This window comes from Mobula hypostoma, chromosome 15 (assembly GCF_963921235.1).
Source record: "Mobula hypostoma chromosome 15, sMobHyp1.1, whole genome shotgun sequence".
Lineage (NCBI taxonomy): Eukaryota > Metazoa > Chordata > Chondrichthyes > Myliobatiformes > Myliobatidae > Mobula > Mobula hypostoma.
In genome coordinates, this window is record NC_086111.1 from 52,755,043 (window position 1) to 52,768,167 (window position 13,125).

Consider the following 13,125-nt stretch of genomic DNA (forward strand, 5'->3'; position numbering starts at 1 on the left):
TCAGGTACGCCATCTCGGTATGATGCTTTCCAGGGGTTCACCCTCCAGAAGGATGCTCTCAGAGACTGAAGTAACAGAGTCATCAGGGACGTGGGGGTTAATGAAGGTGCCTCAAGATTTGATTGTTAAACTGAGCATAAATGGCATTGAGCTCATCTGGCAACAAAGCCATGTTGCCACCATTGTTAGATGGTTTATCTTTGTAGGAGGTGATAGCATTCAAGTTCTGCCACATTTTCAGAGATTCATGTTTGGTCCGGAATTGCCACTTCGCATGCGAGATGGCTTTCTGGAGGTCATACCTAGACCTCTTGTATTTTGGTTGCCAGCCTGAATGCCACCTATCTGGCCCTCAGCAAAGTGAAGATCTCGATTCATCCAGGGTTTCTGTTTGAGGAAGACTGAATGATTTTGTGGGGGTGCTGCACTCATCTATGACTGTGTTTATAAAGTCCATGAGAGCAGCGGCGTAATTTTTCAGAACTCCTGACGAGTCCTTGAACATAATTCATTCCACCTGCTCAAAGCAATTCAGTAGCCGCTCCTCTGCCTCCTGTGGCTAGCTGTTTGTTGTCCTTATCTCTGGAGTCTTGATTTTTAGCCTCTGCCTATATGTGGGTAGAAGGAGGACGTCCAGATTACCTATTTTCCTGAAAGATGGAATGAGAGGCATTCTTATTATTTCTACAATGATGGTAAAATGTGTTAGGACCCATTGTGCTGTAGGTGATATATTGATGATAATTGAGCAGAGGTTTTGTAGGGTAATGTAACTGGTGAAAACATACGTAATTCACAACCACCGACATTGGATTGGAATTCACTTTGAGAGGCTGGTTCGTCGTGATGATGTACTTAAATGAAGTTCAGTTACTACCTTTGTGTTCAGGTTTTGGAGTACAATAAATGAGTTATGGTTTTTCTTAAATATAAAAGGCCTCGTGTCATTATATTTATGAAAACCTACATTGGTGACCCAATGCTCTAGGAAAATGCCAGAGTTATTGGACATATCAGCCAATCCATTCGTCTTGAAACTGCCGGAGTTATGGGAGCAAAGTGCCATTGCTTGGTTTGTACAAGCCGAGGCCCTATTTGCACTGCAAGAAATCTCCTCTGCCAACAGCAAATATTTCTATGTGGTAGCATCCCTCAGCAGCTCTGCAGCTGAAAGAGTGGTGTGCCTACTTGAACCTCCACCTGAACTTCATAAATACCAATTATTGAAAATTTACCCTTTACAGACCTTTGGCCTAAGGTGTTCTACTCTGAGTAATCTGCCTGAGACTGATTTCAGACTAACGACCTTGCAGATGTTCCTGAGAATGTTATGTTTTGTGGGATGAGTTCTGCTTATCTGTCATGCACATCCTGCTGTATGGAGTCGCAAGAATTGAGCTAAGTGCTAGTTCTATAAATTGTAATGCGTAAGTTTGAAGAAATAAACTGAAGCTACTATAAAAGTGATAAATTGTTTATTGTGTGGTTATTGGTCTGGCAAATTTAGGTTCACAAACGGAGTCTGTGTGCGCCAAACAGTTGCTCTCCTTGTACAGCCTCAGCGATGTTAAGTTGTCAGTGCTAATGGACCACATGCTGTCTCTCCTTGTCTTAATTTTAAAGACTCTCTGTGCAATACCTGATCAAGTTTATATAGCCCTCACTAATGCACCCATGAAGGCCTGTAGGGAGCTTGCTAAGATGGTGAGTAGTCTATATTCAGCCAGGCAGAGGTACATAATTCCTCCTCTTTTCCCTGTCTCAATAAACTCAGCCAGTAAGGCCTCTAAACAGACAACGGCGATTCTCTGTTTTTACCATGCTCACTCTGGTACAAATGCTAGCACTGGTTTTCAGAAGAACTGTTCCACTTTTGGGTCTGACACCAGCTAGAGGAGGATTTTGTTTGTTTAGGATTCTGGCAGTGTGGCTAAAATTCCAGTGACTTTTGGTAAATTCTGAGTTTGATCTATGAAAGGATGCCCAAGTCTGGATAGTGTGTAATGTGGCTACCAGCACATTGGGCTGTTAAAATTTAGAAGCAACCATGGACCTTGCATTCTCCAGAGTATATTACTTTTCCTTTGCTATTTCGCTAAATGTTTCAAAGTACAGTACTTAGAGTAGTAAGATACCTTAGTGAGATTGCCTACTAGTGATAGAGGCAGGAAAAGTTCAATAAAGAAGAGAAAGTGGCAGATAAAGATGAAATGAACCTAGAATTTCAGCTGTAATACCTGGGTGTTTTTAAATAATCAATAGCACTTTATTTGAAGAGTTAAAAACAATACTTTCACATAAATAGTATAATAATTACACAATTGAAGTTTTATTTAAATAAAACTATAAAAACAAATTGGCAACAACTAGAAAAAACTCCAGATAGTTTGAAACAAGTCAGTCTCAATTTGTGTTTGAAGGGGAAAATTGTACAAGAGTATTTTAGGCTAACTTAACCTAAACCTTGAGTGTAAGCCTTCAAAATGTAAACTTTTCCTCATTTCAAATCCACTAATTAACACAATCATTGCTGTAAACTTCAGAAACAGACATTCTACCACAAATGGACACATTTACCATACAGTTGATTTGAAATTTAAAAATTCCCTGCAAATATACTTCCACACATCGAATCCCAGCTTCGGTAAAATAGTAGGAGCACTCTAACAATTGTCGATATACTAAAAACAGTGCAGCAGTTCAAGATCATAACCCAATATTGGTATGCTTATTTGTCAGATTTGGCTAGCCTTGCCAGCAGTCCCTGGATATTAAGAACAAATTATTTGAAACTTCAGTTCCTTTCACTAATTGTTATTCATTTGGGCAGGCAGAAGCAGAAATCTTTTAAGTTGTTAATTTTCCCAAAATATCAAACAATTCCAGGAACAAAAAATAAAAAGCACTATGAAGCTGCTTAAATCTTTGTTCATCCTACAACATTCCAACAATGAACACCATTCCTGTAAGAAAAAATTGTACATAAAGAATTTTGTGAAATGCTCAAGGATGCTTTGGGAAGCTCTTGGAGATTGAATTAACAGAACCTACCCATCCTAACAGTTCTCAAGTACCATCCCATACATCAATGGGAGATTTGATTTATTGTCTGAAATTGAGAGCTTGTAGATAAAAAAAAGCAGTCTACAAGTTCCTAGTGCTATATCAAAATCCTTTGACAATTTTATCCATCAGTACAATTTTGTTATATAGTATATAATTTAGCAGCCTGGCAAGTGGAGGGTGGGTGCTAGTTAGGAGGGCATGATAGTGCAGAATTTCCAACTGATCATAAATGCTGTCAAGATCTTGAAGATTGCTCCTCTTGATGCATAGGACTGGTCGTTTCCAACTCTCTTTGTTTCTGCATTAGACCCTAGAAGTGAGAAAAAAAAACACTTAAGAGTTGTAGGTGTTGGTCTATTAATATTTGAAGTACAGATACTTCAGTGAAATGCTTGTTTTTAATCAAAACCATAGAACAATATTAGTGTTAAGGGGAAGTCCAAAAGATGGCGGATGAATTTAAGTATTTTGATCCAGTCTTCACCTTGGAAAGCACTACTAGCATACTAGAAATTTGAGAGCAATGGGGGCTGAAATGAGTGTAGTTTCTATTACTAAGGAGAAAGTACTTGGGAAGTTGAAATGTCTGAAGGTAGAAATAGTTGCATGAAAAAGTTTGTGAACCCTTTGCAATGACCTGGTTTTCTGCATTAATTACTCATAAAATGTGGTCAGATCTTCATTTCAGTCATAATTTCAGTGATAATAACATTATCAGCCTAAACTATTAACACACAAACAATTGGACTTCTTCACCATGTAAACAATCATAATAGCTTCAAAAAAGGTATGTGAACCTCTGGGGTAATGCAGTCTACCAAAGCTATTTGGAGTCTGGTTTTCCAATCAATGAAATGAGATTGGAGGTGTGGGAAGTAGAGGTGCTCTGCCCTGTAAAAAAAGACACACAAAGTCAGGTCGTTGACAGAGCCTGCTCTTCTCAAGAAAAAGCAGTTTATGTGCACCATGCTGCGATCAAAACAACTTTCAGAAGACCTTAGAGGAAGAATTGTAGAGATGCATCAAGCTGGAAAAGGCTACAAAATCATTTCTAAAGACCTGAGTACTCATCAGTCCACAGTAAGAGAAATTATCTACAAATGGAGGAAATCCAGTACTGTTGCTACTCTCCCTAAGAGTGGATGTCCTGCAAAGATCACACCAAGAGCACAACATGGAACGCTGAAGGAGGTGAAAAAGAACCCAAGGGTAATAGAAGACCTGCAGAAATCCCTAGAACTTGCTAAAGTCTCTGTTCATGTGTCCACTGTAAGAAAAAGTGTTTTATAGAAGGACACCATGGAGGAAACCACTGCTCTCCAAAAAAATTGCTGCACATCTCAAGTTTGCAAAAGACCACCTGGATGTTTCTCAGTGCTTCTGGGACAATGTTCTAGGAACAGATGCAACAGAAGCTGAGCTTTTTGGCAGAAATGCACATCATTATATTTGGAGGAAAAAGGGCACTGCACACCAACACCAAAACCTCATCCCAACTGTGACGCATAGTGGAAGGAACATCATGGTTTGGGGCTGCTCTACTGCCTTAGCACCTGGACAGCTTGCAATTGTTGAGGGAACAATGAATTCAAAATTGTATGAAGCCATTTTACAGGAGAATGTCAGGGTAGCGTCCCTGAAATTTAAAAAAAGTTGGATGATGCAACAAGATAATGATCTGAAACACAAGAGCAAAGCAACAACAGAATGGTTTAAAAAGAAGAAAATCTCTGCTTTGGAATGGCTAAGTCAAAGTCCAGACCTTAACCCAATTGAGATGCTGTGGCATGACCTGAAAGAGCTGTTCATGCAAGCTATCCCAGAAATATTGATGAACTGAAACAGTTTTGTATGGAGAAATGATCTCCTCACTGTTCTGCAAGTCTGATCAGCAGCTGCAGAAAATGTTTGGTGGAGGTTATTGCTGCTAAAGGAGGTTCTACCAATTACTAAATACAAGAGTTCACATACTTTTTCCAGCTTGGACTATTTCCTGTGGTGGGTGAGTCTAGGACCAGAGGGTACAGCCTTAGAATTAAAGGGAATCCATTTAGAACTGATTAGAAGGAACTTCTTTAGCCAGAGGGTGGTGAATTTTTGGAATTCATTGCTACGAACGGCTTTGGAGACCAAGTCATTGAGTATATTTAAAGCAGTGGTTGAGATGTTCTTGGTTAATCAGGGTATCAAAGGTTAAGGAGATAAGGCAGGAGAAAGGGGTTGAGAGGGATAATAAATTAACCAAGAAGGAATGGCTGAACAGACTCGATGGGCCGAGTGGCCTAATTCTAATCTTACTCTAGTCTTATGTTATAAAGATTAAATATCATGTAAAACTTCAGACTATTTTGCTCCAATTTGTATTATATTAATAGTTTAAATTCTACCAAAACTATTAATGTACAGTCCTCTAACTCATGTCACATTTTGATCAAGATTGCTGTCCACCTTGACCTATTTATATAGTCAAAATAAATACGTGTTGCATTTTTAAATGCTATATTTCATATTTACTGTTTGACATGTTGGTACTTAGTACATTACATAAATTGTTTCCTAGTCAATTAATAGCATCATGAACCAAAAGAAAGATCAGGTACAATATGAGAAGAAAAAAAAACATTTTTTAAAACTTTTGCTTTTAATGCTAAATTTTACTGAGTTCCCTCACTTGCTTATAGCCAGCAGAGTTTGAGAGTGCACATGACAAGTCTTGGAGCCATCCCTTGGACCAGATTCCTGGTGTAGATAGTTAGAGCATATAGAAGAAACAGGCCTGTAGAAATGATGAAGAGGTGGACCATGGGAGAGGAGAAAGCAGCAGGTATATTTCTGACAAATACAGCAGTTGAATATCACGACTAGACAATAACAATTAATGCATTAGCAACAGTCTGAGCAAGACGGATGAAAGGTGTTGTGCGGAACTAAGCTCTTGAAATAAGTGAATCAGAGGTTATGATTTCTTAATGAGACACTGGGGGAAAATATTGACACTTGGGAATAGTCTTACTTGACGAAGTTCGGAAAGGCCTTTGAGAATAGCTTGCTGCCGTTCCCGGTTTCTCAGCAGATCAGGGTTGAGAAGAGGATCTCTAGGATTGTCAAAACTACAGCTTTGATGCTGCAAATGATCCGTAACTGAAAAGAATAGAATGGGAAAGGAAAATTTGATATAGTTAATCAAAACTGGACCTTGGGAGAAATTGGCTTTGGTTGTTTGTACTCAAAGCATTCCATAGTCTTTATATTCAATTCCATTGAAGCTGATGGAATTGAAGATGCAAGAGGTAAGTACTGCCAGTAGACGGTACTTGTAGTACAAGTAATCAATGACCAGTGTTCTCTCCTTTTCAAATTTAAGATCAACATCTCTCACATTAATAATGTAGTTGGATCTTACTACAAAATCATGCACCTCAAGGTAGAAATTCTTATTTATTATTACTCTCAATGGACTTTGATACCTATAGTAATTCCAATATTCAGTTTCATGAAAAAGAAAATTTCTTACACATGTGGTTTATGTAATCGACAAAATTCACATTGAGGAAATTACAAGTTGGTGCTGAACTATACAATTGTTCCACACTATACAAAGTTCTTGTCAATAACACAATAGGCCCTTGAGACTGCAGCAGGTTGAATCACACAAGGATACAATGAAGGAAAGGAAAAGGGCAATCAATTCTGATACTTAATGAATAGCATAGGAGACTCAACTCCAATTTCCTGCCAGTAACTCCACAAAGCAAATGAGGAAATGGAAGCTCATTTCCTGAGCAACTATATCTACTAAATTGACTACCAGAGCATAATATGTTTATTATTTTTCAAAAAACTAGTTTATAATTAAAAGCTGCATAAATACCACTGCAACGCCTGTACTGTGGGTCATCTGTTGAAGGCCTTGACATTGGAGCATCAGGATCCAAATGATACACTTCATCTGAGCGCACATAAGGAACAAAGTTGAATGATGGTGGTCCATCATGTTCTGATTCATTACCAAGTGGAGCCCATTGGCACCATTCATCTGGATTAACATTTTGAACTGCCAGTAGGTCCCGCTCCAGTTGCAATTGTTTGTTCCTTAGTGCAGGAACTGGTGGAGATCCACAACTGCATAGAAGAAAAATTCATATTTCTAATTGCCATTTATTTTCGTAACTTTCATTCTATAAAATAATAATTCACTTAATGTTGCATTTAAACCACATCTTAATCTATGAACAAGATAGCTATTACTAACAAAGGAAAATCTGCAGATGCTGGAAATCTAAGCAACACATACAAAATGCTGGAGAAACTCAGCAGGCCAAGCCGCATCTCCAGAAAAGAGTGAACAGTTGATGTTTCGGGTCGGGACGTCAACAGCTATTACTGTTAGCCCAGCATTGCAAACTTTAGTTCCTGCATGAATATCTTCCATATCATAATGAAATTCGCGTGCTATTTAAGAGATGGTATATCTTTTTGTTACAATTGCAGGTCAGACTCAGTTATGACAATCACTCAAGAATGGGAGTCAATCTACAGATTTTAACTTGATGCTTTGTAGAAGTCTACAGGATGAAGGAAAGCAAATATGACAAAGTCCCCACCTCCTCCAATGAATTTCAGAATTCTGTTCCTCTCTGCACTTATGCTATCTGACTGATTGAATGTATCCAGAAAAAAAACCAATAACCTACTGCCTGAATGTTCAGAAATCCCAATGGTTTGGCAGCTGGCTCATCTGCACTCACATGACACATCAGGTTTCTGGTTCTTCCTCTCTCTATAAACTCATCTGGTTGTTTCCTGTGCTCCTTAAAAACTTGCTGAGTACACTAGAAATACACTACTAAAGAACTGAATTAAGGAACGGTTGGATTATTATTTGGATGTTTGATTGCATAGTAGGGGAGAGTTTGCAAATGGAGCAAGTGGGGGTAGTTGGGACATTCTGTGTACTGCAGTTATCTTGGAGATGTTGGATTGTGCAAAATTAGGCTCTTGGCAAAGGCCAATAAAAAGAAGTTAGGTTTAAGTGGAGCAGCCATTGTTTGAGTGGGCCAGTGTTAGAGTGACGAATTCAGGCTATGGCTCATTGAGGCTTCTGCAAGGAGAGGTGAAGGCTGTAGCTAGATTTTTTTGTTTAATTTTTTTTTCTTTCTTATTGTAGTTAGAGCAGTGGGAATACCAAGCAGGATAGTGGAATGCTCCTCTTGTGGAATGAGGGGAAAGTAGGGAGACATCCAGTGTCCCTGATTACTACATCTGCAAGAAGTGCATCCAGCTGCAACTTTTTTCAGATAGTGTTAAAGAATTGGAGCTGCAACTGGCTGAACTCCGGATCATTATGGAGGCTGGGGGGTTGATTGACAGGCGATATAGGGAGGTAGTTACACCTAAGATGCAGGACATGCGTAACTGGGTGACCGCCAGGAGGGGAAAGGGAATAGACAGCCACTGCAGAGTAACCCTGTGGCTGTTCCCCTTAAAAATACGTATACCACTTTGAATACTGTGGGTGGGGGGGGGAAGAGGGGAAGTGAGCTAGCAGAGGAAACTCACAGTGTCAGGTCTCTGGCACTGAGTCTGGCTCTGTGGTGCAGGGAAGAGGCGAGCTGTATTGATAAGGGATTCACTAGTTAAGGAAACAGGAAGGAGCGTTTCTGGACAAGAACAAGATTCCTGGATGTTGCCTCCCAGGTGCCAGGGTCAGGGATAGGGATCGAATCACAGCATTCTTAAGGGGGAAAGGGGGAGGATGAACAGCTAGAGGTGTGGTCCAGTCAACACTAATGACATGGGTAAGAAGGGCAACAAAGTCCTGCAAAGTGAGTTCAGGAACCCTCCAGGGTTATGATCTCAGGATTGCTAGCCGTGCCACGTGCTAGTGAGGCCAGAAATAGGAAGATCAGACAATTTAACCTGTGGCTAAGGAGATGGTGCAGGAGGAAGGGCTTCAGATTTTAGGGTAATTGGACGTTCAGGGAGGTGGGATCTGTACAGAAGGGTCACTTTACACCTGCACTGCAGGGAGACTAATGGCCTTGCGGGAAGATTTGCTGGTGCTACACCGGGGGCGGGGGGGGGGGGCAAATTTTAAAGTAGGTGTTAAGCCTACACACAAAGTAACGAATCTAAAGATTGAGCATGGTGGGACTAATGGTCTGAGTTGTGTATATTTCAGTGCGAAGAGCATTGTAGGGCACGTGGAATTATGACATTGTAGCCATTTGTAAGACCTGGTTGCAAGAGGGGCAGGAAAGGCAGCTCAATGTTCCAGGTTTCCATTGTTATAAACGTGAAAGAGCTGGAGAGATTAACAGGGAAGAGGTGGTATTATTAGTCACCGAAAATGTCACGGTAGTGCTCAGACAGAATAGCCTGAGCACTATTCTGTGCTCGCCTAGTGAGATTTTATGGGTAGAGCTGAAGAATAAGAAAGGTATGATCACATTAATGGGATTACATTATAGACCACCCAACAGTCCTCACAATTTAGAGCAGCAAATTCACAGAGAGATTGCAGAGTGTGTAGTGATAGTAGATGATTTTAACTTTCCAGATATTGACTGGGACTCCCATACTGTAAAAGGACTAGATGGGATAGATTTCATCAAGTGTGCTCAGGAAAGTTTCCTTAATCAGTACGTAGAAGTTCCAACAAGAAAGTATGCGATCCTTGATCTGCTGTCAGGGAATGAGACAGGGCTGATAACAGAAGTTTGTGTTGGGGAATGCTTTGCATCTAGTGATCATAATACAATTGGTATCAAAATAATTATGGAGAAGGATAGTTCTGGTTCTTGAGTTGAGATTCTAAATTGGAGAAATCCAATTTTGATGATATCAGAGAGGATATGGCAAGTGTAGAATGGGCTGGTTGTTTTCTGGCAAAGGTGTACTTGGTAAGTAGGAGGCCTTCAAAAGTGCAATTTTGAGAGTACATAGTTTTGTGTGTTCCTGTCAGAATAAAAAGGAATGTATGGGACCCTTGTTTTTCTTGAATTATTGAAATTCTGATAAGAAAAAGGAGGAAGCGCAATGCAGGTATAGGCAGGAAGATGCCAATGAGGTACTTGAGGAGTATAAGAAATGCAAGAAAACACTTGAGAAGGTATTCAGGAAGGCTAAAAGAAGGCATGAGATTGCTCCAGCAGACAAGGCAAAAGATAATCCCAAGGGCTTCTACAAATATATTAAGAGCAAAAGGGCAGCAAGGGTCACAAGTAGTCCTCTGGAAGATCACAGTGGTCATCTATGCATGGAGCTATAAGAGATGGGGAAGATTTTAAATGAAATTTTTGTATCTATATTTACTCAGGAGATGGACAAGAAAGGCGAAGCAGGGGGGAAGACATGGATCGTAAATAGCTTACAGAGGTGTTTGCTGTCTTGAGGCAAATTAAGGTGGATAAATCCTCAGGGCTTGACTTGGACCCTGTGGGCGGCATGTGCAGAAATTGCATGGGCCCTAGCCAGTTGATATTTAAAATGTATTTAACCATGGGTAAGGCGGCAGAGGATTGGAGGACAGCTAATGTTGTTCCATTGTTTAAGGAAGGCTCTAAGAATAAGCCAGGAAATTATAGGCCACAATGTCTAATATTAGCAGTGGCCAAGTTATTGGAAAGTATTCTAAGGGACCGGATATACAAGTATTTAGAGAGACAGTGACTGATTAGGGATGGGTACAATGGCTTTATGCATGGTAGGTCATGTATAGCCAATCTTATAGTGTTTTTCATGGAAGTTCCCTGGAAAGTTGCTGACAGCATGACAGTGGATGTTGGACTTTTGCAAAGCCTTTAACAAGGTCCCACGTGGGAGGTTGGTCAAGAAGGTTCAGTCACCTGGCATTCAAGGTTAGACACTGGCTTCAAGGGTGAAGTCAGAGAGTGGTAGTAGATGGTTGTCTCTCTGACCGGAGGTCTGTGACCACAGAGATCAGTGCCAAGTCCACTGCTGCTTGTCATCTGTGTTAAAGGTCTGGACGATAATGTGATAAACTGGATCAGCAAATTTACGGAGGACACCAAGATTGGGTGTGTGGTGGACAGCAAGGAAAACTATCAAAGTTTGCAGCAGGAATTTAATGCAGCCAAGTGTGAGGTGTGGCACTTTGACAGGGCAAACCAGGGTAGGACTTAGAGTGAATGGTATGGCACTAAGCTGTGCAGCAGAACAAAGGGACCAGGGAATACAGATCTATAATTCCTTCAAAGCATCTTCACAGTTAGAAAGAGTCATAAAGAAAGCTTTTGGCACATAGGCCTTCATAAATCCAAGTACTGAGTATAGGAGTTGGGATGTTATGTTGAACATGAAAAAGATGCTGGTGAAGCTTAATCTGGAGTATTGAGTGCAGTTTTGGCGGCTGATCTACAGGAAAGATGTCAATAAGATTGAAAGATGCAAAGAAAATTACAAGGATATTGCTGGGACTTGAGGACCTGAGTCATGAGGAAAGGTTGAAGATGTAAGGGCTTCATTCCCAAGAACGTAGAAGAATGAGGGGAGTTTTGATGGAAGTTCACAAAATCATGAGGGTATAGATAGAGTAAATACTAGAAGGCTTTTTCCACTGAGCTTGGGTGAGACTTGAACTAGAAATTATGGGTTAAGGGTGAAAGGTGAATCTTTTAACAGGACTATTTGGGGGAACTTTTTCACTCAGAGGGTGGTGAAAGTGTGGAATGAGCTGCCAGTAGAAGTGGTGGATGCATATTCGATTTCAATATTAAGAGAAATTTGATAATGTACTTGGATGGGAAGGGTACTGAGGGCTATGGTCAAAGTGCAGATCGAAGGGACTGGGCAGATTAATAGTCCAGCATGGACTAGATGGGCTGAAGGGACTGTTTTTCTACTGTAATATTTTATGACCATCTCCCAGTCTGGCATGAAAGTCCCAAGCAAGCTGAATGAAGTGTATTAACATAGTTGCACTAGTTTTTTCTTCTTACAAGACATTGTCCTCTAACCTAAAATTGCATAACCTACCTGTAAGCTTTGTCAGTTGGTTTGTTATTGGAGTTGCTCCTTTTGATAGGTTCTTCCTGTAAACAGAGTTATTGCCAAATTAGTTAAGCAATTCCTTAATTTATAAAGATGCAAACAGATGAATAATAGTGCATAGATTTTCATATTTAGTAAATATATTGGAAAAACTTTTATGAACTATTAAAATGTAGAGAAGAACATTTAATACAATTGCAAGTTTACAGATGAAAGTTTAAATAGAACTAGCTTAAAATAATGAAATAAAAACAGAAAATGCTTTAAATATTCAGTGGGTCAGGGAGTAGCATCTGTGGAAGGAGGAACAGATGTCCTATTAATACTTTATGTTTTTATTTCAGATTTCCGTATAGTAGAGAGGTTTTTTTTGTGTCCATTAGTTTAGAAACAAGTTTTATTAGCAGCTGAATAATGTACCAGTTCTCGATATGGAACCTTTCAGCTTAAGATCATTGATTCAATCAATTGTCACCAGATGAAAATAATGCAGGATTAATGCAAAATTAAATCAGCTTTAGAATGTATTAAATCTGGCCTTTTTGCATTTTTAATAAATTATTGTGTACCCCAGAAGACCAAGTGAGTCATGAATCTATGATCTTCCACAGTGCAGGTCCTCAAGTCCTGGAAATATCTTTGCAAGTTTTCTCTCCACTCTTTTAATCTTATTGACATCTTTCCTGTAGTTAGGTGACCATATGTACACACAATACTCCGGATTAGGCCTCAACATCTTATACAACTTCAACACAACATCCCAACTCATGTACGCAATGCTCTGATTTATTAAGGCAATGAGCCAAAAGCTTTCTTTACAATCCTATCTACCTTTGACATTACTTTCGTGGGAAATATGGATCCATATTCCCACATCCCTTTGTTCTGTTGTACACATCAGTAACCTACTATTTACTGTGTAAGTCCTACCCTGGTTTGACCTGCCAAAGTGCAACACCTCACACTGCTCTGCATTAAATTCCATTTGCCATCTTCAGCCCAATTTTCCACCTGGCCCAGATCACACTGCAAGCTTTGATAGCTCTC

General features: G+C 39.8%; 1 protein-coding gene across 3 annotated transcripts in view; it reads right to left on the reverse strand.

Moving 5' to 3' along the window:
- Positions 1–2,270: 2,270 nt before the first annotated feature.
- ccdc66 (coiled-coil domain containing 66) overlaps positions 2,271–13,125 on the reverse strand; it is a 66,591-nt gene continuing 55,736 nt past the window's right edge. For all 3 annotated transcript variants that reach the window (XM_063068066.1, XM_063068065.1, XM_063068067.1), the window contains 4 exons: positions 12,064–12,119; positions 6,938–7,188; positions 6,080–6,207; positions 2,271–3,376 (listed from right to left, as the gene is read on the reverse strand). In XM_063068066.1, the coding sequence (XP_062924136.1) occupies positions 3,302–3,376; positions 6,080–6,207; positions 6,938–7,188; positions 12,064–12,119 (510 nt within the window). In that variant the 3' untranslated portion in view covers positions 2,271–3,301. The remainder of the gene's footprint in view (positions 3,377–6,079; positions 6,208–6,937; positions 7,189–12,063; positions 12,120–13,125) is intronic.